Source organism: Phalangium opilio, unplaced genomic scaffold (genome assembly GCF_054372755.1).
Source record: "Phalangium opilio isolate 3A_F unplaced genomic scaffold, DU_Popi_V2 ptg000009l_1, whole genome shotgun sequence".
NCBI lineage: Eukaryota > Metazoa > Arthropoda > Arachnida > Opiliones > Phalangiidae > Phalangium > Phalangium opilio.
The window spans coordinates 12,302,930-12,330,615 of record NW_028324146.1 but is presented as its reverse complement, the minus strand read 5'-3'; the positions used below and the strand labels follow the sequence as shown (position 1 = coordinate 12,330,615).

Below are 27,686 nucleotides of genomic sequence, written 5' to 3'. Positions count from 1 at the left end.
AACATATCTTCTTTTTGTTATTGTTTTATAAAGGTGAAAGTAAATTAAATTCAAATTATTAACTAGCACTCTCGGCAACGGCCGTATCACGCTGAATACACCGGTTCTCGTCCGATAACCGAAGTTAAACAGCGTCGAGCGCAGTCACTACTTGGGAGGGAGACCACTTAGGAACACTGCGTGCCGTTGGCTTTTTCACTTTTTTTCCTCTTTTAAATTTTAATAGATATGTAAAAAGCAAACACGTTTTCTTTTTGTTATTGTTTTAAAATGATGAAGGTTAATTTTTCTCACTTAATTTAAATTCGAATTATTAACAAGCACTCTCGTCAACGGCCATATCACGCTGAAAACACCGGTTCACGTCCGATCACCGAAGTTAAGCAGCGTCGAGCGCAGTCATTACTTGGGAGGGAGACCACTTAGGAACACTGCGTGCCGTTGGCTTTTTCACTTTTTTTCCTCTTTTAAATTTTAATAGATATGTAAAAAGCAAACAGGTTTTCTTTTTGTTATTGTTTTAAAATGATGAAGGTTAATTTGTCTCACTTAATCTAAATTCGAATTATTAACTAGCACTCTCCGCAACGGCCATATCACGCTGAAAACACCGGTTCACGTCCGATCACCGAAGTTAAGCAGCGTCGAGCGCATACAGTACTTGGGAATACTGCGTGCCGTTGGCTTTTTCACTTTTGTTTCCTCTTTTAAATTCCACCAGATATGAAAAAAGCAAACATATCTTCTTTTTGTTATTGTTTTATAAAGAAGAAAGTTAATTAAATTCAAATTATTAACTAGCATTCTCGGCAACGGCCATATCACGCTGAATACACCGGTTCTCGTCCGATAACCGAAGTTAAGCAGCGTCGAGCGCAGTCATTACTTGGGAGGGAGACCACTTAGGAACACTGCGTGCCGTTGGCTTTTTCACTTTTTTTTCCTCTTTTAAATTTTAATAGATATGTAAAAAGCAAACAGGTTTCCTTTTTGTTATTGTTTTAAAATGATGAAGGTTAATTTGACTCACTTAATTTAAATTCGAATTATTAACTAGCACTCTCCGCAACGGCCATATCACGCTGAAAACACCGGTTCACGTCCGATCACCGAAGTTAAGCAGCGTCGAGCGCAGTCATTACTTGGGAGGGAGACCGCTTAGGAACACTGCGTGCCGTTGGCTTTTTCACTTTTTTTCCTCTTTTAAATTTTAATAGATATGTAAAAAGCAAACAGGTTTTCTTTTTGTTATTGTTTTAAAATGATGAAGGTTAATTTGTCTCACTTAATTTAAATTCGAATTATTAACTAGCACTCTCGGCAACGGCCATATCACGCTGAAAACACCGGTTCACGTCCGATCACCGAAGTTAAGCAGCGTCGAGTGCATACAGTACTTGGGAATACTGCGTGCCGTTTGTTTTTTCACTTTTGTTTCCTCTTTTAAATTCCACCAGATATGAAAAAAGCAAACATATCTTCTTTTTGTTATTGTTTTATAAAGAAGAAAGTTAATTAAATTCAAATTATTAACTAGCATTCTCGGCAACGGCCATATCACGCTGAATACACCGGTTCTCGTCCGATAACCGAAGTTAAGCAGCGTCGAGCGCAGTCATTACTTGGGAGGGAGACCACTTAGGAACACTGCGTGCCGTTGGCTTTTTCACTTTTTTTTCCTCTTTTAAATTTTAATAGATATGTAAAAAGCAAACAGGTTTCCTTTTTGTTATTGTTTTAAAATGATGAAGGTTAATTTGACTCACTTAATTTAAATTCGAATTATTAACTAGCACTCTCCGCAACGGCCATATCACGCTGAAAACACCGGTTCACGTCCGATCACCGAAGTTAAGCAGCGTCGAGCACATACAGTACTTGGGAATACTGCGTGCCGTTGGCTTTTTCACTTTTGTTTCCTCTTTCAAATTCCACCAGATATGAAAAAGGCAAACATATCTTCTTTTTGTTATTGTTTTATAAAGGTGAAAGTAAATTAAATTCAAATTATTAACTAGCACTCTCGGCAACGGCCGTATCACGCTGAATACACCGGTTCTCGTCCGATAACCGAAGTTAAGCAGCGTCGAGCGCAGTCACTACTTGGGAGGGAGACCACTTAGGAACACTGCGTGCCGTTGGCTTTTTCACTTTTTTTCCTCTTTTAAATTTTAATAGATATGTAAAAAGCAAACACGTTTTCTTTTTGTTATTGTTTTAAAATGATGAAGGTTAGTTTTTCTCACTTAATTTAAATTCGAATTATTAACTAGCACTCTCGTCAACGGCCATATCACGCTGAAAACACCGGTTCACGTCCGATCACCGAAGTTAAGCAGCGTCGAGCGCAGTCATTACTTGGGAGGGAGACCACTTAGGAACACTGCGTGCCGTTGGCTTTTTCACTTTTTTTCCTCTTTTAAATTTTAATATATATGTAAAAAGCAAACAGGTTTTCTTTTTGTTATTGTTTTAAAATGATGAAGGTTAATTTGTCTCACTTAATTTAAATTCGAATTATTAACTAGCACTCTCGGCAACGGCCATATCACGCTGAATACACCGGTTCTCGTCCGATAACCGAAGTTAAGCAGCGTCGAGCGCAGTCATTACTTGGGAGGGAGACCACTTAGGAACACTGCGTGCCGTTGGCTTTTTCACTTTTTTTTCCTCTTTTAAACTTTAATAGATATGTAAAAAGCAAACAGGTTTCCTTTTTGTTATTGTTTTAAAATGATGAAGGTTAATTTGACTCACTTAATTTAAATTCGAATTATTAACTAGCACTCTCCGCAACGTCCATATCACGCTGAAAACACCGGTTCACGTCCGATCACCGAAGTTAAGCAGCGTCGAGCGCATACAGTACTTGGGAATACTGCGTGCCGTTGGCTTTTTCACTTTTGTTTCCTCTTTCAAATTCCACCAGATATGAAAAAGGCAAACATATCTTCTTTTTTTATTGTTTTATAAAGATGAAGGTTAATTAAATTCAAATTATTAACTAGTACTATCGGCAACGGCCATATCACGCTGAATACACCGGTTCTCGTCCGATAACCGAAGTTAAGCAGCGTCGAGCGCAGTCAGTACTTGGGAGGGCGACCACTTAGGAACACTGCGTACCGTTGGCTTTTTCACTTTTTTTCCTCTTTTAAATTTTAATTGATATGTAAAAAGCAAACAGGTTTTCTTTTTGTTATTGTTTTAAAATGATGAAGGTTAATTTGTCTCACTTAATTTAAATTCGAATTATTAACTAGCACTCTCGGCAACGGCCATATCACGCTGAAAACACCGGTTCACGTCCGATCACCGAAGTTAAGCAGCGTCGAGCGCAGTCATTACTTGGGAGGGAGACCACTTAGGAACACTGCGTGCCGTTGGCTTTTTCACTTTTTTTCCTCTTTTAAATTTTAATAGATATGTAAAAAGCAAACAGGTTTTCTTTTTGTTATTGTTTTAAAATGATGAAGGTTAATTTGTCTCACTTAATTTAAATTCGAATTATTAACTAGCACTCTCGGCAACGGCCATATCACTCTGAAAACACCGGTTCACGTCCGATCACCGAAGTTAAGCAGCGTCGAGCGCATACAGTACTTGGGAATACTGCGTGCCGTTTGCTTTTTCACTTTTGTTTCCTCTTTTAAATTCCACCAGATATGAAAAAAGCAAACATATCTTCTTTTTGTTATTGTTTTATAAAGAAGAAAGTTAATTAAATTCAAATTATTAACTAGCATTCTCGGCAACGGCCATATCACGCTGAATACACCGGTTCTCGTCCGATAACCGAAGTTAAGCAGCGTCGAGCGCAGTCATTACTTGGGAGGGAGACCACTTAGGAACACTGCGTGCCGTTGGCTTTTTCACTTTTTTTTCCTCTTTTAAATTTTAATAGATATGTAAAAAGCAAACAGGTTTCCTTTTTGTTATTGTTTTAAAATGATGAAGGTTAATTTGACTCACTTAATTTAAATTCGAATTATTAACTAGCACTCTCCGCAACGGCCATATCACGCTGAAAACACCGGTTCACGTCCGATCACCGAAGTTAAGCAGCGTCGAGCGCATACAGTACTTGGGAATACTGCGTGCCGTTGGCTTTTTCACTTTTGTTTCCTCTTTCAAATTCCACCAGATATGAAAAAGGCAAACATATCTTCTTTTTGTTATTGTTTTATAAAGGTGAAAGTAAATTAAATTCAAATTATTAACTAGCACTCTCGGCAACGGCCGTATCACGCTGAATACACCGGTTCTCGTCCGATAACCGAAGTTAAGCAGCGTCGAGCGCAGTCACTACTTGGGAGGGAGACCACTTAGGAACACTGCGTGCCGTTGGCTTTTTCACTTTTTTTCCTCTTTTAAATTTTAATAGATATGTAAAAAGCAAACACGTTTTCTTTTTGTTATTGTTTTAAAATGATGAAGGTTAATTTGTCTCACTTAATTTAAATTCGAATTATTAACTAGCACTCTCGGCAACGGCCATATCACGCTGAAAACACCGGTTCACGTCCGATCACCGAAGTTAAGCAGCGTCGAGTGCATACAGTACTTGGGAATACTGCGTGCCGTTTGTTTTTTCACTTTTGTTTCCTCTTTTAAATTCCACCAGATATGAAAAAAGCAAACATATCTTCTTTTTGTTATTGTTTTATAAAGAAGAAAGTTAATTAAATTCAAATTATTAACTAGCATTCTCGGCAACGGCCATATCACGCTGAATACACCGGTTCTAGTCCGATAACCGAAGTTAAGCAGCGTCGAGCGCAGTCATTACTTGGGAGGGAGACCACTTAGGAACACTGCGTGCCGTTGGCTTTTTCACTTTTTTTTCCTCTTTTAAATTTTAATAGATATGTAAAAAGCAAACAGGTTTCCTTTTTGTTATTGTTTTAAAATGATGAAGGTTAATTTGACTCACTTAATTTAAATTCGAATTATTAACTAGCACTCTCCGCAACGGCCATATCACGCTGAAAACACCGGTTCACGTCCGATCACCGAAGTTAAGCAGCGTCGAGCACATACAGTACTTGGGAATACTGCGTGCCGTTGGCTTTTTCACTTTTGTTTCCTCTTTCAAATTCCACCAGATATGAAAAAGGCAAACATATCTTCTTTTTGTTATTGTTTTATAAAGGTGAAAGTAAATTAAATTCAAATTATTAACTAGCACTCTCGGCAACGGCCGTATCACGCTGAATACACCGGTTCTCGTCCGATAACCGAAGTTAAGCAGCGTCGAGCGCAGTCACTACTTGGGAGGGAGACCACTTAGGAACACTGCGTGCCGTTGGCTTTTTCACTTTTTTTCCTCTTTTAAATTTTAATAGATATGTAAAAAGCAAACACGTTTTCTTTTTACCTCTCCGTGTGACGTAGTCCAGGAGAGGTTCTGTAACGGCCGTGTCTGTCTGTGTGTGTGTGTGTGTGTCTGTCTGTGTGTCTGTCTGTCCGTTGTTACACCCACGTGACCGCGTTCGCAGTTTGCGTATCGGAGCAAACGTGTTCCCAATTTCCGGACCGCATTAACAGTTCACAGAAATTTGGAAAATTGTATTTCTCTCCTTTGGCTATTCTATACTTGAGTTCTCACACCACCATGTTTGGTCTTCGTCCATCCCATATGAACACCGGTCTGGTACTTTTCTGGCTTCCACCACCACCATCTTCTATTCTTTGTCAATCCCACATTGACACCAGTCTGCACTTACACTGGCTTCTAACACCACCATCCACAAAGTCTATTCCACATAGACACCAATCTATATCATTGGCTTCTACTCCATTATCATCGTTTGGTTTTAGGATATACGCGGCGATCAGCTAGGGTTACGAGAAACGTCTAGCCTCCCTAAGGTGGGATCTCCACCAAAGGTTTTCGCAATTGCGCTTTTTCCTTACTATTATAATGGAAACGAATCGTATATATACCCCAAATTTGAAAAAAGCGGGCAAGAGGGGTACCCTTCACTTTAAACGTCAATATTAGCAAAGTTTGAGATGATAATAGGTATAACTTTATTTTAAACGATTTAACTATTATTAATGTTAATTATTGAAGATTAACATAATTAAAAATAATTATATTTATTTAAATATTAAAGATAAACCTCTCGTGCAAAGAGAGAGATTATCATTGCCTCCTACATCTACCAAGGCCCGTGCATGCGATATATTTCCTTCATTGCCTCCTTTATCTATTAAGGCCCGTGCATTGCGATATATTTTTCAAAACAACAACAAAAATGGGAAGCTCCTCTCAGAAACATAATAATTTCTTTTCTCTGTATATGAAATGAAAATATGGATAATATTGCTCTCCTTCTTTAATGGTATGAATCCTTGCCTGTCTATTAATATTTTACGTAAGAGAAATACGTATTTAGCGAAGCCTAGAGAGGATAAACATAAGCGAGATTGTTTCGGAAAAAAAATACTGCTTCCACTAATGGGTTTATACTCCTTGTTACTGTTGTATAGAGTAATCTTGATAAAAGCTTAAAAAATTACGAGAGGACAGATCTTTTTTATCCTCTTGTTTTATTCTTAATAAGAATATAAAACATTTATTTTGTATCAAAAAATATTTTTTGGTGCTGAGATTGCTTTAGAAAAATCCAAACGGTTAGGCATTGGTAAAAAAGACATGTGTAAGCTATTTGCAGAGATGATAATTGTTTTACATGTTTTAAATAAAACTGAAGCTTCCATTATTGTGTTTATGCTCCTTGTTTGTTTCACTGAAAACCATCTAGGTGTAGATAACAGTTAGACCAAAAATTTAAAAAAAACCTAGTTGAAAATAGACCTTTTAAATTTGCGGGAGCCATTCTTGAGAATTTTTCTTTGCTTGTAGGTTGTCAATTTATCTACCAGTAAATATTTGTGTTTGGAAGTTGGATATTAAGTCAAATTAAGTGGTTGTAAAGAGCCAGCAGGTTTTTGCCGCTTCTTTTTGTGAGTATTCGATTTTTGTATGTAAAATGGAGGAAGATAATGTTGAGAGTAAGGATGAAATGCGGAAGCGCAAAGCGCGGGAAAAGATGAGGGCAAAAAGGTCGACGTTTTCATTGGTTACTTAAGTTTATATAATCTTCTCGACACGGAGAGGTAATATTTTGGTTTTCCCGACTTGTTGTTATTGTTTTAAAATGATGAAGGTTAGTTTTTCTCACTTAATTTAAATTCGAATTATTAACTAGCACTCTCGTCAACGGCCATATCACGCTGAAAACACCGGTTCACGTCCGATCACCGAAGTTAAGCAGCGTCGAGCGCAGTCATTACTTGGGAGGGAGACCACTTAGGAACACTGCGTGCCGTTGGCTTTTTCACTTTTTTTCCTCTTTTAAATTTTAATAGATATGTAAAAAGCAAACAGGTTTTCTTTTTGTTATTGTTTTAAAATGATGAAGGTTAATTTGTCTCACTTAATTTAAATTCGAATTATTAACTAGCACTCTCGGCAACGGCCATATCACGTTGAATACACCGGTTCTCGTCCGATAACCGAAGTTAAGCAGCGTCGAGCGCAGTCATTACTTGGGAGGGAGACCACTTAGGAACACTTCGTGCCGTTGGCTTTTTCACTTTTTTTTCCTCTTTTAAACTTTAATAGATATGTAAAAAGCAAACAGGTTTCCTTTTTGTTATTGTTTTAAAATGATGAAGGTTAATTTGACTCACTTAATTTAAATTCGAATTATTAACTAGCACTCTCCGCAACGTCCATATCACGCTGAAAACACCGGTTCACGTCCGATCACCGAAGTTAAGCAGCTTCGAGCGCATACAGTACTTGGGAATACTGCGTGCCGTTGGCTTTTTCACTTTTGTTTCCTCTTTCAAATTCCACCCGATATGAAAAAAGCAAACATATCTTCTTTTTGTTATTGTTTTATAAAGATGAAAGTTAATTAAATTAAAATTATTAACTAGCACTCTAAGCAACGGCCGTATCACGCTGAATACACCGGTTCTCGTCCGATAACCGAAGTTAAGCAGCGTCGAGCGCAGTCACTTCTTGGGAGGGAGACCACTTAGGAACACTGCGTGCCGTTGGCTTTTTCACTTTTTTTCCTCTTTTAAATTTTAATAGATATGATAAAAGCAAACACGTTTTCTTTTTGTTATTGTTTTAAAATGATGAAGGTTAATTTTTCTCACTTAATTTAAATTCGAATTATTAACTAGCACTCTCGTCAACGGCCATATCACGCTGAAAACACCGGTTCACGTCCGATCACCGAAGTTAAGCAGCGTCGAGCGCAATCATTACTTGGGAGGGAGACCACTTAGGAACACTGCGTGCCGTTGGCTTTTTCACTTTTTTTCCTCTTTTAAATTTTAATAGATATGTAAAAAGCAAACAGGTTTTCTTTTTGTTATTGTTTTAAAATGATGAAGGTTAATTTGTCTCACTTAATTTAAATTCGAATTATTAACTAGCACTCTCGTCAACGGCCATATCACGCTGAAAACACCGGTTCACGTCCGATCACCGAAGTTAAGCAGCGTCGAGCGCAATCATTACTTGGGAGGGAGACCACTTAGGAACACTGCGTGCCGTTGGCTTTTTCACTTTTTTCCCTCTTTTAAATTTTAATAGATATGTAAAAAGCAAACAGGTTTTCTTTTTGTTATTGTTTTAAAATGATGAAGGTTAATTTGTCTCACTTAATTTAAATTCGAATTATTAACTAGCACTCTCGGCAACGGTCATATCACGCTGAAAACACCGGTTCACGTCCGATCACCGAAGTTAAGCAGCGTCGAGCGCATACAGTACTTGGGAATACTGCGTGCCGTTTGTTTTTTCACTTTTGTTTCCTCTTTTAAATTCCACCAGATATGAAAAAAGCAAACATATCTTCTTTTTTTATTGTTTTATAAAGATGAAGGTTAATTAAATTCAAATTATTAACTAGTACTATCGGCAACGGCCATATCACGCTGAATACACCGGTTCTCGTCCGATAACCGAAGTTAAGCAGCGTCGAGCGCAGTCAGTACTTGGGAGGGCGACCACTTAGGAACACTGCGTACCGTTGGCTTTTTCACTTTTTTTCCTCTTTTAAATTTTAATTGATATGTAAAAAGCAAACAGGTTTTCTTTTTGTTATTGTTTTAAAATGATGAAGGTTAATTTGTCTCACTTAATTTAAATTCGAATTATTAACTATCACTCTCGGCAACGGCCATATCACGCTGAAAACACCGGTTCACGTCCGATCACCGAAGTTAAGCAGCGTCGAGCGCAGTCATTACTTGGGAGGGAGACCACTTAGGAACACTGCGTGCCGTTGGCTTTTTCACTTTTTTTCCTCTTTTAAATTTTAATAGATATGTAAAAAGCAAACAGGTTTTCTTTTTGTTATTGTTTTAAAATGATGAAGGTTAATTTGTCTCACTTAATTTAAATTCGAATTATTAACTAGCACTCTCGGCAACGGCCATATCACGCTGAAAACACCGATTCACGTCCGATCACCGAAGTTAAGCAGCGTCGAGCGCATACAGTACTTGGGAATACTGCGTGCCGTTTGTTTTTCACTTTTGTTTCCTCTTTTAAATTCCACCAGATATGAAAAAAGCAAACCTATCTTCTTTTTGTTATTGTTTTATAAAGATGAAGGTTAATTAAATTCAAATTATTAACTAGTACTATCGGCAACGGCCATATCACGCTGAATACACCGGTTCTCGTCCGATAACCGAAGTTAGGCAGCGTGGAGCGCAGTCACTACTTGGGAGGGAGACCACTTAGGAACACTGCGTGCCGTTGGCTTTTTCACTTTTTTTCCTCTTTTAAATTTTAATAGATATGATAAAAGCAAACACGTTTTCTTTTTGTTATTGTTTTAAAATGATGAAGGTTAATTTTTCTCACTTAATTTAAATTCGAATTTTTAACTAGCACTCTCGGCAACGGCCATATCACGCTGAAAACACCGGTTCACGTCCGATCACCGAAGTTAAGCAGCGTCGAGCGCAGTCATTACTTGGGAGGGAGACCACTTAGGAACACTGCGTGCCGTTGGCTTTTTCACTTTTTTTCCTCTTTTAAATTTTAATAGATATGTAAAAAGCAAACAGGTTTTCTTTTTGTTATTGTTTTAAAATGATGAAGGTTAATTTGCCTCACTTAATTTAAATTCGAATTATTAACTAGCACTCTCGTCAACGGCCATATCACGCTGAAAACACCGGTTCACGTCCGATCACCGAAGTTAAGCAGCGTCGAGCGCAATCATTACTTGGGAGGGAGACCACTTAGGAACACTGCGTGCCGTTGGCTTTTTCACTTTTTTTCCTCTTTTAAATTTTAATAGATATGTAAAAAGCAAACAGGTTTTCTTTTTGTTATTGTTTTAAAATGATGAAGGTTAATTTGTCTCACTTAATTTAAATTCGAATTATTAACTAGCACTCTCGGCAACGGCCATATCACGTTGAATACACCGGTTCTCGTCCGATAACCGAAGTTAAGCAGCGTCGAGCGCAGTCATTACTTGGGAGGGAGACCACTTAGGAACACTTCGTGCCGTTGGCTTTTTCACTTTTTTTTCCTCTTTTAAACTTTAATAGATATGTAAAAAGCAAACAGGTTTCCTTTTTGTTATTGTTTTAAAATGATGAAGGTTAATTTGACTCACTTAATTTAAATTCGAATTATTAACTAGCACTCTCCGCAACGTCCATATCACGCTGAAAACACCAGTTCACGTCCGATCACCGAAGTTAAGCAGCTTCGAGCGCATACAGTACTTGGGAATACTGCGTGCCGTTGGCTTTTTCACTTTTGTTTCCTCTTTCAAATTCCACCCGATATGAAAAAAGCAAACATATCTTCTTTTTGTTATTGTTTTATAAAGATGAAAGTTAATTAAATTAAAATTATTAACTAGCACTCTAAGCAACGGCCGTATCACGCTGAATACACCGGTTCTCGTCCGATAACCGAAGTTAAGCAGCGTCGAGCGCAGTCACTTCTTGGGAGGGAGACCACTTAGGAACACTGCGTGCCGTTGGCTTTTTCACTTTTTTTCCTCTTTTAAATTTTAATAGATATGATAAAAGCAAACACGTTTTCTTTTTGTTATTGTTTTAAAATGATGAAGGTTAATTTTTCTCACTTAATTTAAATTCGAATTATTAACTAGCACTCTCGTCAACGGCCATATCACGCTGAAAACACCGGTTCACGTCCGATCACCGAAGTTAAGCAGCGTCGAGCGCAATCATTACTTGGGAGGGAGACCACTTAGGAACACTGCGTGCCGTTGGCTTTTTCACTTTTTTTCCTCTTTTAAATTTTAATAGATATGTAAAAAGCAAACAGGTTTTCTTTTTGTTATTGTTTTAAAATGATGAAGGTTAATTTGTCTCACTTAATTTAAATTCGAATTATTAACTAGCACTCTCGTCAACGGCCATATCACGCTGAAAACACCGGTTCACGTCCGATCACCGAAGTTAAGCAGCGTCGAGCGCAATCATTACTTGGGAGGGAGACCACTTAGGAACACTGCGTGCCGTTGGCTTTTTCACTTTTTTCCCTCTTTTAAATTTTAATAGATATGTAAAAAGCAAACAGGTTTTCTTTTTGTTATTGTTTTAAAATGATGAAGGTTAATTTGTCTCACTTAATTTAAATTCGAATTATTAACTAGCACTCTCGGCAACGGTCATATCACGCTGAAAACACCGGTTCACGTCCGATCACCGAAGTTAAGCAGCGTCGAGCGCATACAGTACTTGGGAATACTGCGTGCCGTTTGTTTTTTCACTTTTGTTTCCTCTTTTAAATTCCACCAGATATGAAAAAAGCAAACATATCTTCTTTTTTTATTGTTTTATAAAGATGAAGGTTAATTAAATTCAAATTATTAACTAGTACTATCGGCAACGGCCATATCACGCTGAATACACCGGTTCTCGTCCGATAACCGAAGTTAAGCAGCGTCGAGCGCAGTCAGTACTTGGGAGGGCGACCACTTAGGAACACTGCGTACCGTTGGCTTTTTCACTTTTTTTCCTCTTTTAAATTTTAATTGATATGTAAAAAGCAAACAGGTTTTCTTTTTGTTATTGTTTTAAAATGATGAAGGTTAATTTGTCTCACTTAATTTAAATTCGAATTATTAACTAGCACTCTCGGCAACGGCCATATCACGCTGAAAACACCGATTCACGTCCGATCACCGAAGTTAAGCAGCGTCGAGCGCATACAGTACTTGGGAATACTGCGTGCCGTTTGTTTTTCACTTTTGTTTCCTCTTTTAAATTCCACCAGATATGAAAAAAGCAAACCTATCTTCTTTTTGTTATTGTTTTATAAAGATGAAGGTTAATTAAATTCAAATTATTAACTAGTACTATCGGCAACGGCCATATCACGCTGAATACACCGGTTCTCGTCCGATAACCGAAGTTAGGCAGCGTGGAGCGCAGTCACTACTTGGGAGGGAGACCACTTAGGAACACTGCGTGCCGTTGGCTTTTTCACTTTTTTTCCTCTTTTAAATTTTAATAGATATGATAAAAGCAAACACGTTTTCTTTTTGTTATTGTTTTAAAATGATGAAGGTTAATTTTTCTCACTTAATTTAAATTCGAATTTTTAACTAGCACTCTCGGCAACGGCCATATCACGCTGAAAACACCGGTTCACGTCCGATCACCGAAGTTAAGCAGCGTCGAGCGCAGTCATTACTTGGGAGGGAGACCACTTAGGAACACTGCGTGCCGTTGGCTTTTTCACTTTTTTTCCTCTTTTAAATTTTAATAGATATGTAAAAAGCAAACAGGTTTTCTTTTTGTTATTGTTTTAAAATGATGAAGGTTAATTTGCCTCACTTAATTTAAATTCGAATTATTAACTAGCACTCTCGGCAACGGCCATATCACGCTGAAAACACCGGTTCACGTCCGATCACCGAAGTTAAGCAGCGTCGAGCGCATACAGTACTTGGGAATACTGCGTGCCGTTTGTTTTTTCACTTTTGTTTCCTCTTTTAAATTCCACCAGATATGAAAAAAGCAAACATATCTTCTTTTTGTTATTGTTTTATAAAGATGAAGGTTAATTAAATTCAAATTATTAACTAGCACTCTCGGCAACGGCCATATCACGCTGAATACACCGGTTCTCGTCCGATAACCGAAGTTACGCAGCGTCGAGCGCAGTCAGTACTTGGGAGGGCGACCACTTAGGAACACTGCGTGCCGTTAGCTTCTTCACTTTTTTTTCCTCTTTTAAATTCCAATAGATATGAAAAAAGCAAAGATATTTTCTTTTTGTTATTGTTTGAAAAAGATGAAGGTTAATTTGTCTCACTTAATTTAAATTCGAATTATTATCTAGCACTCTCGGCAACGGCCATATCACGCTGAGAACACCGGTTCTCGTCCGATCGCCGACGTTAGCAGCGTCGAGCGCAGTCAGTACTTGGGAATACTGCGTGCCGTTTGCTTTTTCACTTTTGTTTCCTCTTTCAAATTCCACCAGATATGAAAAAAGCAAACATATCTTCTTTTTGTTATTGTTTTATAAAGATGAAAGTTAATTAAATTCAAATTATTAACTAGCACTCTCGGCAACGGCCATATCACGCTGAATACACCGATTCTCGTCCGATAACCGAAGTTAAGCAGCGTCGAACGCAGTCATTACTTGGGAGGGAGACCACTTACGAACACTGCGTGCCGTTGGCTTTTTCACTTTTTTTTCCTCTTTTAAATTTTAATAGATATGTAAAAAGCAAACAGGTTTTCTTTTTGTTATTGTTTTAAAATGATGAAGGTTAATTTGTCTCACTTAATTTAAATTCGAATTATTAACTAGCACGTTCGGCTACGGCCATATCACGCTGAAAACACCGGTTCACGTCCGATCACCGAAGTTAAGCAGCGTCGAGCGCAGTCAGTACTTGGGAGGGCGACCACTTAGGAACACTGCGTGCCGTTAGCTTTTTCACTTTTTTTTCCTCTTTTAAATTCCAATAGATATGAAAAAAGCAAACATATTTTCTTTTTGTTATTGTTTGAAAAAGATGAAGGTTAATTTTTCTCACTTAATTTAAATTCGAATTATTATCTAGCACTCTCGGCAACGGCCATATCACGCTGAGAACACCGGTTCTCGTCCGATCGCCGACGTTAGCAGCGTCGAGCGCAGTCAGTACTTGGGAATACTGCGTGCCGTTTGCTTTTTTCACTTTTGTTTCCTCTTTCAAATTCCACCAGGTATGCAAAAAGCAAACATATCTTCTTTTTGTTATTGTTTTATAAAGATGAAAGTTAATTAAATTCAAATTATTAACTAGCACTCTCGGCAACGGCCATATCACGCTGAATACACCGATTCTCGTCCGATAACCGAAGTTAAGCAGCGTCGAACGCAGTCATTACTTGGGAGGGAGACCACTTACGAACACTGCGTGCCGTTGGCTTTTTCACTTTTTTTTCCTCTTTTAAATTTTAATAGATATGTAAAAAGCAAACAGGTTTTCTTTTTGTTATTGTTTTAAAATGATGAAGGTTAATTTGTCTCACTTAATTTAAATTCAAATTATTAACTAGCACTCTCGGCAACGGGCATATCACGCTGAATACACCGATTCTCGTCCGATAACCGAAGTTAAGCAGCGTCGAGCGCAGTCATTACTTGGGAGGGAGACCACTTACGAACACTGCGTGCCGTTGGCTTTTTCACTTTTTTTTCCTCTTTTAAATTCCAATAGATATGAAAAAAGCAAACATATTTTCTTTTTGTTATTGTTTGAAAAAGATGAAGGTTAATTTGTCTCACTTAATTTAAATTCGAATTATTATCTAGCACTCTCGGCAACGGCCATATCACGCTGAGAACACCGGTTCTCGTCCGATCGCCGACGTTAGCAGCGTCGAGCGCAGTCAGTACTTAGGAATACTGCGTGCCGTTTGCTTTTTTCACTTTTGTTTCCTCTTTCAAATTCCACCAGATATGAAAAAAGCAAACATATCATCTTTTTGTTATTGTTTTATAAAGATGAAAGTTAATTAAATTCAAATTATTAACTAGCACTCTCGGCAACGGCCATATCACTCTGAATACACCGGTTCTCGTCCGATAACCGAAGTTAAGCAGCGTCGAGCGCAGTCTTTACTTGGGAGGGAGACCACTTAGGAACACTGCGTGCCGTTGGCTTTTTCACTTTTTTTTCCTCTTTTAAATTTTAATAGATATGAAAAAAGCAAACATGTTTTCTTTTTGTTATTGTTTTAAAATGATGAAGGTTAATTTGTCTCACTTAATTTAAATTCGAATTATTAACTAGCACTCTCGGCAACGGCCATATCACGCTGAAAACACCGGTTCACGTCCGATCACCGAAGTTAAGCAGCGTCGAGCGCATACAGTACTTGGGAATACTGCGTGCCGTTTGCTTTCTCACTTTTGTTTCCTCTTTTAAATTCCACCAGATATGAAAAAAGCAAACATATCTTCTTTTTGTTATTGTTTTATAAAGAAGAAAGTTAATTAAATTCAAATTATTAACTAGCATTCTCGGCAACGGCCATATCACGCTGAATACACCGGTTCACGTCCGATCACCGAAGTTAAGCAGCGTCGAGCGCATACAGTACTTGGGAATACTGCGTGCCGTTGGCTTTTTCACTTTTGTTTCCTCTTTCAAATTCCACCAGATATGAAAAAAGCAAACATATTTTCTTTTTGTTATTGTTTGAAAAAGATGAAGGTTAATTTGTCTCACTTAATTTAAATTCGAATTATTATCTAGCACTCTCGGCAACGGCCATATCACGCTGAGAACACCGGTTCTCGTCCGATCGCCGACGTTAGCAGCGTCGAGCGCAGTCAGTACTTAGGAATACTGCGTGCCGTTTGCTTTTTTCACTTTTGTTTCCTCTTTCAAATTCCACCAGATATGAAAAAAGCAAACATATCATCTTTTTGTTATTGTTTTATAAAGATGAAAGTTAATTAAATTCAAATTATTAACTAGCACTCTCGGCAACGGCCATATCACTCTGAATACACCGGTTCTCGTCCGATAACCGAAGTTAAGCAGCGTCGAGCGCAGTCTTTACTTGGGAGGGAGACCACTTAGGAACACTGCGTGCCGTTGGCTTTTTCACTTTTTTTTCCTCTTTTAAATTTTAATAGATATGAAAAAAGCAAACATGTTTTCTTTTTGTTATTGTTTTAAAATGATGAAGGTTAATTTGTCTCACTTAATTTAAATTCGAATTATTAACTAGCACTCTCGGCAACGGCCATATCACGCTGAAAACACCGGTTCACGTCCGATCACCGAAGTTAAGCAGCGTCGAGCGCATACAGTACTTGGCAATACTGCGTGCCGTTTGCTTTCTCACTTTTGTTTCCTCTTTTAAATTCCACCAGATATGAAAAAAGCAAACATATCTTCTTTTTGTTATTGTTTTATAAAGAAGAAAGTTAATTAAATTCAAATTATTAACTAGCATTCTCGGCAACGGCCATATCACGCTGAATACACCGGTTCACGTCCGATCACCGAAGTTAAGCAGCGTCGAGCGCATACAGTACTTGGGAATACTGCGTGCCGTTGGCTTTTTCACTTTTGTTTCCTCTTTCAAATTCCACCAGATATGAAAAAAGCAAACATATCTTCTTTTTGTTATTGTTTTATAAAGATGAAAGTTAATTAAATTCAAATTATTAACTAGCACTTTCGGCAACGGCCATATCACGCTGAATACACCGGTTCTCGTCCGATAACCGAAGTTAAGCAGCGTCGAGCGCAGTCATTACTTGGGAGGGAGACCACTTAGGAACACTGCGTGCCGTTGGCTTTTTCACTTTTTTTTCCTCTTTTAAATTTTAATAGATATGTAAAAAGCAAACAGGTTTTCTTTTTGTTATTGTTTTAAAATGATGAAGGATAATTTGTCTCACTTAATTTAAATTCGAATTATTAACTAGCACTCTCGGCAACGGCCATATCACGCTGAAAACACCGGTTCACGTCCGATCACCGAAGTTAAGCAGCGTCGAGCGCATACAGTACTTGGGAATACTGCGTGCCGTTGGCTTTTTCACTTTTTTTTCCTCTTTCAAATTCCACCAGATATGAAAAAAGCAAACATATCTTCTTTTTGTTATTGTTTTATAAAGATGAAAGTTAATTAAATTCAAATTTTTAACTAGCACTCTCGGCAACGGCCATATCACGCTGAATACACCGGTTCTCGTCCGACAACCGAAGTTAAGCAGCGTCGAGCGCAGTCTTTACTTGGGAGGGAGACCACTTAGGAACACTGCGTGCCGTTGGCTTTTTCTCTTTTTTTTTTCCTCTTTTAAATTTTAATAGATATGTAAAAAGCAAACAGGTTTTCTTTTTGTTATTGTTTTAAAATGATGAAGGTTAATTTGTCTCACTTAATTTAAATTCGAATTATTAACTAGCACTCTCGGCAACGGCCATATCACGCTGAAAACACCGGTTCACGTCCGATCACCGAAGTTTAGCAGCGTCGAGCGCATACAGTACTTGGGAATACTGCGTGCCGTTGGCTTTTTCACTTTTGTTTCCTCTTTCAAATTCCACCAGATATGAAAAAAGCAAACATATCTTCTTTATGTTATTGTTTTATAAAGATGAAAGTTAATTAAATTCAAATTATTAACTAGCACTCTCGGCAACGGCCATATCACTCTGAATACACCGGTTCTCGTCCGATAACCGAAGTTAAGCAGCGTCGAGCGCAGTCTTTACTTGGGAGGGAGACCACTTAGGAACACTGCGTGCCGTTGGCTTTTTCACTTTTTTTTCCTCTTTTAAATTTTAATAGATATGAAAAAAGCAAACATGTTTTCTTTTTGTTATTGTTTTAAAATGATGAAGGTTAATTTGTCTCACTTAATTTAAATTCGAATTATTAACTAGCACTCTCGGCAACGGCCATATCACGCTGAAAACACCGGTTCACGTCCGATCACCGAAGTTAAGCAGCGTCGAGCGCATACAGTACTTGGGAATACTGCGTGCCGTTTGCTTTCTCACTTTTGTTTTCTCTTTTAAATTCCACCAGATATGAAAAAAGCAAACATATCTTCTTTTTTTTTGTTTTATAAAGAAGAAAGTTAATTAAATTCAAATTATTAACTAGCATTCTCGGCAACGGCCATATCACGCTGAATACACCGGTTCTCGTCCGATAACCGAAGTTAAGCAGCGTCGAGCGCAGTCATTACTTGGGAGGGAGACCATTTAGGAACACTGCGTGCCGTTGGCTTTTTCACTTTTAAATTCCAATAGATATGAAAAAAGCAAACATATCTTCTTTTTGTTATTGTTTTATAAAGATGAAGGTTAATTAAATTCAAATTATTAACTACCACTCTCGGCAACGGCCATATCACGCTGAATACACCGGTTCTCGTCCGATCACTGAAGTTAAGCAGCGTCGAGCGCAGTCATTACTTGGGAGGGAGACCACTTAGGAACACTGCGTACCGTTGGCATTTTCACTTTTTTTTCCTCTTTTAAATTCCAATTGATATGAAACAAGTTGGGAAAACCAAAATATTACCTCTCCGAGTCAAACTACTACTACTACAAACGTATTTACCTAGATATGGAATTATTTCTCTTTTTTGAAGTAAAAATTTACGAAATATTGAAGCATTATTCCAAGCATAGCGAATAATACAGTAAAGCAGACGACATTTTACATCCAATAAGGATAAATCTTGGACACATGGAAATCAGTCAATGGGGAAAAGATCAGGAAATGAAGTCTACGCTTCAGCTGTTTACCGTATATTCTGATAGCTGCATTCACAACTGGTTTGCAATGTAAACACAATCGTCTCGTCTCACCTCAACAATATTCTTAGTTTGCCAACATGAATGTTAACGTTAAATAACACCAAAGCTAAATTGTAGCTAAACGCACTCATAGTCAATGCGCACCATAAAGAGAATAAAAAGTCTGTAGCTACTACCCGTTTACCATTAGCCCTTTTACTATTCTAATTGCCGCCATGATCTTTTCTTCTATTATAAAATCTTAACCTGATTATTTAATAGTGTACTTAACTTTCGGCTCACTCTGAACCGTTGATGTCTCTTCATTTCAGACACGAAAATCAAAGCCCAAAGTTTACTTCACCTCAGGCCTCAATTACTTACTCTTTGTTTCACTAAGCCTATGGCGGATGATACTTAATATACCCGCCGGAGTCTAGGTCTTAGTTTTCTTCATGAAATCACTAAACCAAGGATTATTCTATATACAGATGTAGTATAGCTTAAGTAATATATAAACAGCCATTTCAAATAACAATATTAAAAAAAGTCTTTGGAATATCAAAATGAAACAGAGCTTTAAAGCTACAAAAGTACTAAATGCATCATAATTACAAAAAATACTTCCACATATTCACTTTATATTATGGGAAAAGGGAATATTAAGGTTCTGTATGATTTCTTAACACATCAACACAAGGCTAACTGGTAACGCGACGCACTATGTAACAATGGACGGACACACACAGACAAAAACATAGACTGCTTTTTAACTCTTTCCGTATTAATTTAGAGTTGAGAAACAAGATTATCTTTAATATTTAAATAAATATAATTATTTTTAATTATTTTAATCTTCAATAATTAACATTAATAATAGTTAAATCGTTTAAAATAAAGTTATACCTATTATCATCTCAAACTTTGCTAATATTGACGTTTAAAATGAAGGGTACCCCTCTTGCCCGCTTTCTTCAAATTTTGGGGTATATATACGATTCGTTTCCATTATAATAGTAAGGAAAAAGCGCAATTGCGAAAACCTTTGGTGGCGATCCCACCTTAGGGAGGCTAGACGTTTCTCGTAACCCTAGCTGATCGCCGCGTATATCCTAAAACCAATCGATGATAATGGAGTAGAAGCCAATGAGACAGATTGGTGTCTATGTGGAATAGACGGAAGACCAGTAGATGGTGGTGTTTAGAAGCCAGAATGTACAGACTGGTGTCCAAGTGGGATGGACAAAGAGCAGAAGATGGTGGTGATTAGAAGCCAGTATGTACAGACTGCTGTCCAAGTGGAATGGACGAAGACCAGAAGATGGTGGTGGTTAGAAGCCAGTATGTACAGACTGGTGTCCGTGTGGGATGGACAAAGACTAGAAGATAGTGGTGTGAGAACTCAAGTAGAGGAGCCATTTCCGTGACTGTGAAAGCAGTTCGGACATGGCGAACACGTTTGCTCCGATTTGGAAACTGCGAACGCGGTCACGTGGGGTGTGACAGACAGACACACAGACAGACACACAGACAGACACACAGACACGTTCAGTGTAAAACCTCTCCGTGACGTCATCGTCACTCGGAGAGGTAAAACATATCTTCTTTTTGTTATTGTTTTATAAAGATGAAGGTTAATTAAATTCAAATTATAAACTAGCACTCTCGGCAACGGCCATATCACGCTGAGAAAACCGGTTCTCTTCCGATCACCGAAGTGAAGCAGCATCGAGCGCAGTCAGTACTTGGGAGGGAGACCACTTAGGAACACTTCGTGCCGTTGGCTTTTTCACTTTTTTTTCCTCTTTTAAATTTTAATAGATATTAAACAGCCGGACGCGTAAAGCATTGCGCCACGGAAGCCCAAAAATTAAATGTTCGTCAGGTATGGTGGAAAAACTTTGATTTTATACGTTACATCTGAGACCTTACATTACCGCTCCCGGGTGGGCTCGAACCACCAACCTTTTGATTAACAGCTAAACGCGCTAATCATTGCGCCACGGAAGCCCATAAATTAAATGGTCGTCAGGTATTGTGGAAAAACTTTGGCTTTTTACGTCATATCTGAGACCTCACAACACCGCTCCCGGGAGTGTTCGATCCACCAACCTTTCGGTTAACAGCCGAACGCGCTAACCATTGCGCCACGGAAGCCAAAAATTAAATGGTTGTCAGGTATTGTGGAAAAGCATTGACTCTTTACGTTACATCAGAGACCTCACAACACCGCTCGCGGATGGGCTCGAACCACCAACCTTTTGATTAACAGCTGAACGCGCTTCCCCTTGCGCAACGGAAGCCCAAAAATTAAATGGTCGTCAGGTATTGTGGAAAAATTATGTTTTTTTACGCAACATCTGAGACGCCAAAACACCGCTCCCGGCTTTCCTCGAACCACCAACCTTTTGTCTAACAGCCGAACGCGCTAACTATCGCGCCAATGAAGCCTAAAAATTAAATGGTGTTCAGGTATTGTGGAAACACTTTGCCGTTTTACATTACTTATAAAACTTCACACCTACGCTGCCGGGTCGGCTCGAACCACCAACATTTCGGTTAACAGCTGAACGCGCTAACAGTTGCGCCACGGAAGCCCAAAAACTAAATGGTCGTCAGATATTGTGGAAAAACTTTGACTTTTTACGTTACTTATAAAATTTCACACCAATATTCCCGGATGGGCTCGAACCACCAACCTTTCGGTTAACAGCCAAATGCGCAAACCATTGCGTCATGGAAGCAAAAAATTAAATGGTCGTCAGGTATTGTGGAAAAACTTTGTCTTTTTACGCTACATCTGAGACCCCACAACACAGCTTCCAGGTGGGCTCGATCCACCAACCTTTCGGTTAACAGCCGAACGCGCTAACCATTGCGCAACGGAAGCCAAATATTAAATGGTCGTCAAGTATTGTGGAAAAACTTTGACTTTTTACGTTACATCTGAGATCCAACAACACCGCTCCCGGGTGGGCTCGAACCACCAACCTTTCGGTTAACAGCTGAACGCACTAACCATTGAGCCACGGAAGCTCAGAAAAAAAATGGTCGTCAGGTATTGTGGAAAGCTTTGACTTTTTACGTTACATCTGAGACCTCACAACACCGCTCCTGGGCGTGCTCGAACCACCAACCTTTCGGATAACAGCCGAACGCGCTGAAAAAAAATAAAGATTCCCAGATGTTACCACGCGCTACCGAAGAAACAACGAATTTTCCATGAACTTCATTGCTTCACGGACGCTAGCGAAAGGGCTTACGGCGCTGTGGTTTACCTGAGAACGGCATTTCCTATTAATGTATTTGAAGTTAACATCGTATCTGCAAAGACCCGTGTTGCTCCACTCAAGAAAGCAACGATCCCAAGATTAGAGTTATTAGCCGCCGTAATAGGATCACGGCTTATGAAATCCGTCGCTACCTGTTTCGAGAACGATCAACCAACTCAACATTTCTGGACGGACTGCATGATTGTCTACCATTGGATAAGAGACGCAGCCACCAACTGGAAACCATTCGTCTCAAAATCGCATCGTGGAAATCCAGATGAATTCAGAACCCAGTCAATGGTCCCACGTACCCGGTCCCGATAATCCAGCCGACATTCTCAGCCGAGGCATGAAAATAGAAGCTTTACACAACAGTGAAAACTGGTGGCATGGACCCAAATTCCTCTCAAAACCAAACGATCTTTGGCCGAAGAAGATTCAACCAACGCAGCCAACTGAAGAATTACAAGATCCAGAATTGCGACGAGAAAGGAAGATAGTCCAAATTACACAAGCGACCTGCCACATTCGAATCCAAGAGCCCGTCATAGTTGCGACACGCTTTAGCTCCCTTAACCGACTTCTACGCGTCACTGCCTGGGTCCTGCGATATTACCACAATCTCACACACAAAACTAATAGACGACATAGTAAAGAATTGGAGATCACCGACTTGGACGCAGCTACTACTTATTGGATGAAACTTGTTCAACTTGAAGTCTTTTCCGACGAAATCAAGTGCCTAGCAAGCAATCAAGAAATAAAACATGACTCCAAGATCAAGAACCTTCGACCTTTCCTAGACGACCAACTCATTCTACGAGCAGGAGGGCGACTACAACAATCTCAATTCGACTTCGACGTTTCTCATCCTATAATTCTCCCTGGGAATACTCACTTTGCCAAACTACAAATTATCAACAGCCATGAAAGGATGTTCCACTTGGGCCTCACCAGTACTCTAACACATCTTCGAGATCGTTTTTGGATCCCAAAAGGGCGTCAAGTCGTTAAACAACTCCTGTCAAAGTGCTGGATATGCCGAAAGCTACAAGCGAAAGCCATCACACAAGAAACCGCACCCTTGCCACGAGATCGTATTTCCAACACAATCCCATTCCAAGCAACGGGCATCGACTTTGCGGGTCCGATTTTCGTAAAAGCCAACACCGAAACAAGAACGGAGAAAACGTACGTCGTACTATTCACATGCGCAACGAGTCGAGCAGTTCACTTAGAACTTGCAACCAACCTCAGCACGGAAACGTTTATACTAGCGCTGAAACGATTCATCGGAAGACGGGGCATATGCGAAGTAATTCTATCCGACAATGCCAAGACGTTCAAGAGAGCCAATGGAAAAATACAGGACCTCTGGAAGAAGATATCTAAAACCGAACTCAAAGAATTCTTCATCACCTCTAACATCAAATGGAAATTCAACGTCGAACGAGCACCATGGTGGGGAGTATTTTTCAAACGCCTAGTGAGAACGGTCAAGACATGTTTAAAGAAAACCTTAGGTCGCGCCTTAGTCAAATATGAAGAATTGGAACCCTTATTGGTCGAAATCGAAGGTACTATAAACTCTAGACCATTAACTTATTTCAACAGCGACCCATCCGAGCCATCTCCATTGACGCCCGCTCATCTATTAATTGGAAGACGCCTCAACTCCCTTCCACCGAAGATTCAACTGAAGGAAATTTCAAACCGGAGAGACATGACAAAAAGATGGCTGTATCGAGAATCATTGCTCAATAAATTCTGGCAACGCTGGCGCAACGAATATTTGCTCGAACTAAGATCTGCCCATATGTCTTCTGACGCCAAACCCTCGATTTATCTACAAATCAATGACCTGGTCTTGATACATGAAGACAAGTGCCCTCGACACCTTTGGCGAATTGGACGAATTGAAGAGCTATATCCCGGCAGAGACGGAAAAATTAGAGCATGCTTAGTGAAAACAGCAAAGGGTACTCTTCGCAGACCGGTGCAACTCCTGTACCCAATGGAACTAAAGGATAGCGACTCTCAACACAAAATATTATCGGGGGGAGGATGTTAAAAAATAGATTAGAACTGTATCTAAATTTAATCTAATAATATTTAATGCTGGCAAAAATTAGATTAGATTTTAAACTTAAACGTTATCGTTAAAACATAGACCAGCCGGATGATGTTTTTAAATTCATTTGTATATAAAAACTAACTCAGAATCAATTTAATCATCAGTTCTAGCCTAGATATTTCTTGAATTAGTTTGTTGTTTAATCAATCCCAAGACGCGGTGTTATAACTATATGCATTTTAAATAAAGTTTCAAAGTTTATTTGGCATAGTTTAGTACAAAAGCTCATGAGGAGGGACCAAGTCTTCAAGCGACTTATTGCCCTCCTTAAATTTCTTAAGATTAACGTCAATTGGACATCAAAATTAGATAAAGAATATTAAAAGAGAATAACCATAAAAAAATAATATAAATTAAAATTTAAATAAAGTTTTGCAAATACATGAATATAGTTTAATATCTTTTGTAAAGCATGACTTTTTTACTTCGTTTAATATAAAATATAAACGAGTTATTGTTTTTCTTTAAATAAAACAATCAAAATCAGGAATAAATAAATATATAAATAAAAAAATAAATAAACAAATAGATCAAAGATGGCTACACACTGCCATTAAGTATATGAATTTTAAGTTTTTTTTTAACTAAAGCAAAGGATTTGGTATCACATATAAGTAAATAAATTTGGTTGTATAGTTTTACTCCTACATAAAAGATTGAGTTTAGCTTTTTTGAAGTTTTGCATTGGGGGCATTCTAAAATATTGTTTGTTCTTGTTAATATGTTAGAGGATGTTGTATTAAATAGTTTATGTACACCATTAATATTTTTATGAATAAATATTAGATTTTAAATATTAGTTTAAATTAACAAATCCTGGTTGTCTTCATAAAATAGATAATTTCTTTAGCCACATTGAGATAAATTGTCCAAGTCCCCAGTTCGCTTAAATTCCCCTTCACCCCGAAAGCCTACTTGAAATACGACATTTAACAAAGCCAACGGCACGCAGTGTTCCTCAGTGGTCTCCCTCCCAAGTACAGACTGCGCTCGACGCTGCTTAACTTCGGTGATCGGACGAGAACCGGTGTTTTCAGCGTGATATGGCCGTTGCCTAGAGTGCTAGATAATAATTCGTATTTAAATTAAGTGAGACAAATTAACCATCATCTTTTTAAAACAATAACAAAAAGAAAATATGTTTGCTTTTTTCATCTATTTTTTTTTTATCTACTGATTCCCAGATGTTACCACGCGCTACCGAAGAAACAACGAATTTTCCATGAACTTCATTGCTTCACGGACGCAAGCGAAAGGGCTTACGGCGCTGTGGTTTACCTGAGAACGGCATTTCCTAATAATGTATTTGAAGTTAACATCGTATCTGCATTAACGACCATATCACGCTGAAAACACCGGTTCTCGTCCGATCACCGAAGTTAAGCAGCGTCGAGCGCAGTCAGTACTTGGGAGGGAGACCACTTAGGAACACTGCGTGCCGTTGGCTTTTTCATTTTTTTTTCCTCTTTAAAATTTTAATAGATATGAAAAAAGCAAACATGTTTTCTTTTTCTTATTGTTTTAAAATGATGAAGGTTAATTTGTCTCACTTAATTTAAATTCGAATTATTAACTAGCACTCTCGGCAACGGCCATATCACGCTGAAAACACCGGTTCTCGTCCGATCACCGAAGTTAAGCAGCGTCGAGCGCATACAGTACTTGGGAATACTGCGTGCCGTTGGCTTTTTCACTTTTGTTTTCTCTTTCAAATTCCACCAGATATGAAAAAAGCAAACATATCTTCTTTTTGTTATTGTGTTATAAAGATGAAAGTTAATTAAATTCAAATTATTAACAAGCACTCTCGGCAACGGCCATATCACGCTGAATACACCGGTTCTCGTCCGATAACCGAAGTTAAGAAGCGTCGAGCGCAGTCACTACTTGGTTGAAGCTGAACGAAGAGCAAAGTATGAAGACTGCGCGTGTTACCTCGTCGCGAGTTCAAACCCCAAGATCGAACCTCTTTTGGAAATTGAGAAATATTCCAAGTACTCTAGAGCAGCGCTTCTCAAACTTTTTAACCTTGCGGACCGGTTTTTTTTTTCAACTATGTATGACAGACCATACCAGCCGCATGTCCGCGGACCGGTGCTGGTCCACGGATTACAGTTTGAGAAGCGCTGCTCTAGGGTAGTAAGGATCGTGGCCTGGATAAAAAGATTTACATTCAATGCGAGAAACAAGGACCACAAGAGACGGGGGGAGTTGAACACGCAAGAAATTCTCGAATCTGAAAATTATTCGATAAAAACCACCCAGAGGTAAGCTTTTCCTTACGACATCGACGCGATGAAGGAGAAGAAAGAGTTCAAGAAAGATTCACTCATCGCTGAATTAAAGCCATTCTTAGACCAGGAGGGTATTTGCCGCATGGGAGGATGATTGGGATTTTCGGACCTCAATTTTGATGAAAAACACCCAATTATACTTCCCAGCCAAGGCCACTTCACACGGCTATTAATAAAGAAGCATCACGAGGACGTTCTCCACATGAGAGTCAACGCTACGCTATCGAGTCTCCGTACACGTTTTTGGATTCCAAGAGGTCGGCAAGTTGTCAAAAACGTGCTCTTTACATGTTTAAAATGCGCGCGCGTGAAAGCTAAGGCTTTCGAATGTGAAACCGCGCCTCTACCACCGATTCGCGTAAACGAAGGCGCGATCTTTGAAAATACGGGAGTAGATTTTTGCGGACCGTTTTTGGTCAAAAATTACGTCGCGGAAAAGAAAGCATTGGTCGAATCAAAAAGCTATATCGCCTTGTTTACGTGCGCGACGACTCGAGCTGTCCACCTCGAAGTTGTGACAAATTTAAGCGCCAAGCATTTCATTATGGCTTTTAAGAGATTTGTGGCGCGTCGCGGATAGTGTAGAATCATGATGTCAGACAATGCAAAAACATTCAAGAAGACTGAAAAAGAACTAAACAAACTATGGAAAACAGTAGTCACTCCAGAACTTATCCAGTATTTCGGAGAGAAATAGATAGACTGGAGATACATAGATCGCGCTCCTTGGTGGGGTGGGATGTGGGAGAGAATGGTTGGAGTACTGAATGGTTGTTTGAAGAAAGTTGTAGGTCGTGCCTTATTAACGTACGAGGAATTAGAAACCGTCGTCATAGAAGCAGAATCGGTTGTAAACTCACGACCTATTAGCTACAGCGATCAAAGCGAACCTTCAGCGCTCACACCATCCCATTTTCTTATTGGGAAAAGATTAGATGCGCTACCCCCCAGAAAGTTCAAATTAGGAGAGTTGCAAATTGGCTATGGAGATTTAGAAAAAAAAAAGGTGGAAATACCGCCGAGAGTTGCTAAATAGGTTCTGGACCAGATGGAGAAAAGATTATCTCCTTGAATTAAGGTCTGCCCAGAAATCAGGGGAACTTGTAGCTAACTCTAGAGAACCCAAAGTGGGAGATGTTGTCATTCTGAAAGATGAGCGAATTCAACCTCA

At 38.8% G+C, this 27,686-nt stretch overlaps 1 protein-coding gene, 1 long non-coding RNA gene, 9 other non-coding genes and 46 pseudogenes across 11 annotated transcripts; 55 read left to right on the top strand and 2 right to left on the bottom strand.

The window, feature by feature from the left end:
• The first annotated feature begins 73 nt into the window (after positions 1 to 73).
• On the top strand, positions 74 to 192 carry LOC149714457 (5S ribosomal RNA; annotated as a pseudogene).
• Positions 193 to 328: 136 nt separating this feature from the next.
• LOC149714456 (5S ribosomal RNA) lies at positions 329 to 447 on the top strand. The gene has a single exon (XR_016374116.1). It is a non-coding gene; the product is annotated as a 5S ribosomal RNA (ribosomal RNA).
• A 136-nt stretch (positions 448 to 583) lies between these two features.
• Positions 584 to 686, top strand: LOC149714455 (5S ribosomal RNA; annotated as a pseudogene).
• Positions 687 to 808: 122 nt separating this feature from the next.
• LOC149714454 (5S ribosomal RNA) lies at positions 809 to 927 on the top strand (annotated as a pseudogene).
• Positions 928 to 1,064: 137 nt separating this feature from the next.
• On the top strand, positions 1,065 to 1,183 carry LOC149714453 (5S ribosomal RNA; annotated as a pseudogene).
• Positions 1,184 to 1,544: 361 nt separating this feature from the next.
• LOC149714452 (5S ribosomal RNA) lies at positions 1,545 to 1,663 on the top strand (annotated as a pseudogene).
• Positions 1,664 to 2,025: 362 nt separating this feature from the next.
• On the top strand, positions 2,026 to 2,144 carry LOC149714451 (5S ribosomal RNA; annotated as a pseudogene).
• Positions 2,145 to 2,280: 136 nt separating this feature from the next.
• Positions 2,281 to 2,399, top strand: LOC149714450 (5S ribosomal RNA). The gene has a single exon (XR_016374114.1). It is a non-coding gene; the product is annotated as a 5S ribosomal RNA (ribosomal RNA).
• Positions 2,400 to 2,535: 136 nt separating this feature from the next.
• Positions 2,536 to 2,654, top strand: LOC149714449 (5S ribosomal RNA; annotated as a pseudogene).
• Positions 2,655 to 3,015: 361 nt separating this feature from the next.
• LOC149714448 (5S ribosomal RNA) lies at positions 3,016 to 3,134 on the top strand (annotated as a pseudogene).
• A 136-nt stretch (positions 3,135 to 3,270) lies between these two features.
• LOC149714447 (5S ribosomal RNA) lies at positions 3,271 to 3,389 on the top strand (annotated as a pseudogene).
• A 361-nt stretch (positions 3,390 to 3,750) lies between these two features.
• LOC149714446 (5S ribosomal RNA) lies at positions 3,751 to 3,869 on the top strand (annotated as a pseudogene).
• A 137-nt stretch (positions 3,870 to 4,006) lies between these two features.
• Positions 4,007 to 4,109, top strand: LOC149714445 (5S ribosomal RNA; annotated as a pseudogene).
• Positions 4,110 to 4,231: 122 nt separating this feature from the next.
• Positions 4,232 to 4,350, top strand: LOC149714444 (5S ribosomal RNA; annotated as a pseudogene).
• A 361-nt stretch (positions 4,351 to 4,711) lies between these two features.
• On the top strand, positions 4,712 to 4,830 carry LOC149714443 (5S ribosomal RNA; annotated as a pseudogene).
• A 362-nt stretch (positions 4,831 to 5,192) lies between these two features.
• On the top strand, positions 5,193 to 5,311 carry LOC149714442 (5S ribosomal RNA; annotated as a pseudogene).
• A 1,199-nt stretch (positions 5,312 to 6,510) lies between these two features.
• On the bottom strand, positions 6,511 to 7,149 carry LOC149714441 (uncharacterized). Its single transcript, XR_016371517.1, has 2 exons — positions 6,824 to 7,149; positions 6,511 to 6,766 (listed from the first exon to the last, which is right to left on the bottom strand). It is a non-coding gene; the product is annotated as an uncharacterized LOC149714441 (long non-coding RNA).
• Positions 7,150 to 7,224: 75 nt separating this feature from the next.
• On the top strand, positions 7,225 to 7,343 carry LOC149714440 (5S ribosomal RNA). Its single transcript, XR_016374113.1, has one exon. It is a non-coding gene; the product is annotated as a 5S ribosomal RNA (ribosomal RNA).
• A 136-nt stretch (positions 7,344 to 7,479) lies between these two features.
• On the top strand, positions 7,480 to 7,598 carry LOC149714439 (5S ribosomal RNA; annotated as a pseudogene).
• A 362-nt stretch (positions 7,599 to 7,960) lies between these two features.
• Positions 7,961 to 8,079, top strand: LOC149714438 (5S ribosomal RNA; annotated as a pseudogene).
• A 136-nt stretch (positions 8,080 to 8,215) lies between these two features.
• Positions 8,216 to 8,334, top strand: LOC149714437 (5S ribosomal RNA). Its single transcript, XR_016374336.1, has one exon. It is a non-coding gene; the product is annotated as a 5S ribosomal RNA (ribosomal RNA).
• Positions 8,335 to 8,470: 136 nt separating this feature from the next.
• Positions 8,471 to 8,589, top strand: LOC149714436 (5S ribosomal RNA). Its single transcript, XR_016374335.1, has one exon. It is a non-coding gene; the product is annotated as a 5S ribosomal RNA (ribosomal RNA).
• A 360-nt stretch (positions 8,590 to 8,949) lies between these two features.
• Positions 8,950 to 9,068, top strand: LOC149714435 (5S ribosomal RNA; annotated as a pseudogene).
• A 136-nt stretch (positions 9,069 to 9,204) lies between these two features.
• On the top strand, positions 9,205 to 9,323 carry LOC149714434 (5S ribosomal RNA; annotated as a pseudogene).
• Positions 9,324 to 9,683: 360 nt separating this feature from the next.
• LOC149714433 (5S ribosomal RNA) lies at positions 9,684 to 9,802 on the top strand (annotated as a pseudogene).
• A 136-nt stretch (positions 9,803 to 9,938) lies between these two features.
• On the top strand, positions 9,939 to 10,057 carry LOC149714432 (5S ribosomal RNA; annotated as a pseudogene).
• A 136-nt stretch (positions 10,058 to 10,193) lies between these two features.
• On the top strand, positions 10,194 to 10,312 carry LOC149714431 (5S ribosomal RNA). The gene has a single exon (XR_016374331.1). It is a non-coding gene; the product is annotated as a 5S ribosomal RNA (ribosomal RNA).
• A 136-nt stretch (positions 10,313 to 10,448) lies between these two features.
• Positions 10,449 to 10,567, top strand: LOC149714430 (5S ribosomal RNA; annotated as a pseudogene).
• Positions 10,568 to 10,929: 362 nt separating this feature from the next.
• LOC149714429 (5S ribosomal RNA) lies at positions 10,930 to 11,048 on the top strand (annotated as a pseudogene).
• Positions 11,049 to 11,184: 136 nt separating this feature from the next.
• Positions 11,185 to 11,303, top strand: LOC149714428 (5S ribosomal RNA). The gene has a single exon (XR_016374319.1). It is a non-coding gene; the product is annotated as a 5S ribosomal RNA (ribosomal RNA).
• Positions 11,304 to 11,439: 136 nt separating this feature from the next.
• On the top strand, positions 11,440 to 11,558 carry LOC149714427 (5S ribosomal RNA). Its single transcript, XR_016374318.1, has one exon. It is a non-coding gene; the product is annotated as a 5S ribosomal RNA (ribosomal RNA).
• A 360-nt stretch (positions 11,559 to 11,918) lies between these two features.
• LOC149714426 (5S ribosomal RNA) lies at positions 11,919 to 12,037 on the top strand (annotated as a pseudogene).
• A 360-nt stretch (positions 12,038 to 12,397) lies between these two features.
• On the top strand, positions 12,398 to 12,516 carry LOC149714425 (5S ribosomal RNA; annotated as a pseudogene).
• Positions 12,517 to 12,652: 136 nt separating this feature from the next.
• On the top strand, positions 12,653 to 12,771 carry LOC149714424 (5S ribosomal RNA; annotated as a pseudogene).
• Positions 12,772 to 13,132: 361 nt separating this feature from the next.
• On the top strand, positions 13,133 to 13,251 carry LOC149714423 (5S ribosomal RNA; annotated as a pseudogene).
• Positions 13,252 to 13,612: 361 nt separating this feature from the next.
• Positions 13,613 to 13,731, top strand: LOC149714422 (5S ribosomal RNA; annotated as a pseudogene).
• Positions 13,732 to 13,869: 138 nt separating this feature from the next.
• Positions 13,870 to 13,987, top strand: LOC149714421 (5S ribosomal RNA; annotated as a pseudogene).
• Positions 13,988 to 14,349: 362 nt separating this feature from the next.
• Positions 14,350 to 14,468, top strand: LOC149714420 (5S ribosomal RNA; annotated as a pseudogene).
• Positions 14,469 to 14,605: 137 nt separating this feature from the next.
• On the top strand, positions 14,606 to 14,724 carry LOC149714419 (5S ribosomal RNA; annotated as a pseudogene).
• A 362-nt stretch (positions 14,725 to 15,086) lies between these two features.
• Positions 15,087 to 15,205, top strand: LOC149714418 (5S ribosomal RNA; annotated as a pseudogene).
• A 137-nt stretch (positions 15,206 to 15,342) lies between these two features.
• Positions 15,343 to 15,445, top strand: LOC149714417 (5S ribosomal RNA; annotated as a pseudogene).
• Positions 15,446 to 15,567: 122 nt separating this feature from the next.
• On the top strand, positions 15,568 to 15,670 carry LOC149714416 (5S ribosomal RNA; annotated as a pseudogene).
• Positions 15,671 to 16,032: 362 nt separating this feature from the next.
• LOC149714415 (5S ribosomal RNA) lies at positions 16,033 to 16,151 on the top strand (annotated as a pseudogene).
• A 362-nt stretch (positions 16,152 to 16,513) lies between these two features.
• LOC149714414 (5S ribosomal RNA) lies at positions 16,514 to 16,616 on the top strand (annotated as a pseudogene).
• A 122-nt stretch (positions 16,617 to 16,738) lies between these two features.
• LOC149714413 (5S ribosomal RNA) lies at positions 16,739 to 16,857 on the top strand (annotated as a pseudogene).
• A 137-nt stretch (positions 16,858 to 16,994) lies between these two features.
• Positions 16,995 to 17,097, top strand: LOC149714412 (5S ribosomal RNA; annotated as a pseudogene).
• Positions 17,098 to 17,219: 122 nt separating this feature from the next.
• On the top strand, positions 17,220 to 17,338 carry LOC149714411 (5S ribosomal RNA; annotated as a pseudogene).
• A 139-nt stretch (positions 17,339 to 17,477) lies between these two features.
• LOC149714410 (5S ribosomal RNA) lies at positions 17,478 to 17,580 on the top strand (annotated as a pseudogene).
• A 122-nt stretch (positions 17,581 to 17,702) lies between these two features.
• LOC149714409 (5S ribosomal RNA) lies at positions 17,703 to 17,821 on the top strand (annotated as a pseudogene).
• Positions 17,822 to 17,958: 137 nt separating this feature from the next.
• LOC149714408 (5S ribosomal RNA) lies at positions 17,959 to 18,061 on the top strand (annotated as a pseudogene).
• Positions 18,062 to 18,181: 120 nt separating this feature from the next.
• LOC149714407 (5S ribosomal RNA) lies at positions 18,182 to 18,300 on the top strand (annotated as a pseudogene).
• A 110-nt stretch (positions 18,301 to 18,410) lies between these two features.
• Positions 18,411 to 18,529, top strand: LOC149714406 (5S ribosomal RNA; annotated as a pseudogene).
• Positions 18,530 to 20,482: 1,953 nt separating this feature from the next.
• LOC149714405 (5S ribosomal RNA) lies at positions 20,483 to 20,601 on the top strand (annotated as a pseudogene).
• Positions 20,602 to 22,364: 1,763 nt separating this feature from the next.
• On the top strand, positions 22,365 to 24,158 carry LOC149714404 (uncharacterized). The gene has a single exon (XM_089844835.1). The coding sequence runs from the start codon at positions 22,365 to 22,367 to the stop codon at positions 24,156 to 24,158; it is 1,794 nt and encodes a 597-aa protein (XP_089700961.1).
• Positions 24,159 to 25,157: 999 nt separating this feature from the next.
• Positions 25,158 to 25,276, bottom strand: LOC149714403 (5S ribosomal RNA). Its single transcript, XR_016374309.1, has one exon. It is a non-coding gene; the product is annotated as a 5S ribosomal RNA (ribosomal RNA).
• A 273-nt stretch (positions 25,277 to 25,549) lies between these two features.
• On the top strand, positions 25,550 to 25,668 carry LOC149714402 (5S ribosomal RNA; annotated as a pseudogene).
• Positions 25,669 to 25,805: 137 nt separating this feature from the next.
• Positions 25,806 to 25,908, top strand: LOC149714401 (5S ribosomal RNA; annotated as a pseudogene).
• The last annotated feature ends 1,778 nt before the right edge of the window (positions 25,909 to 27,686 follow it).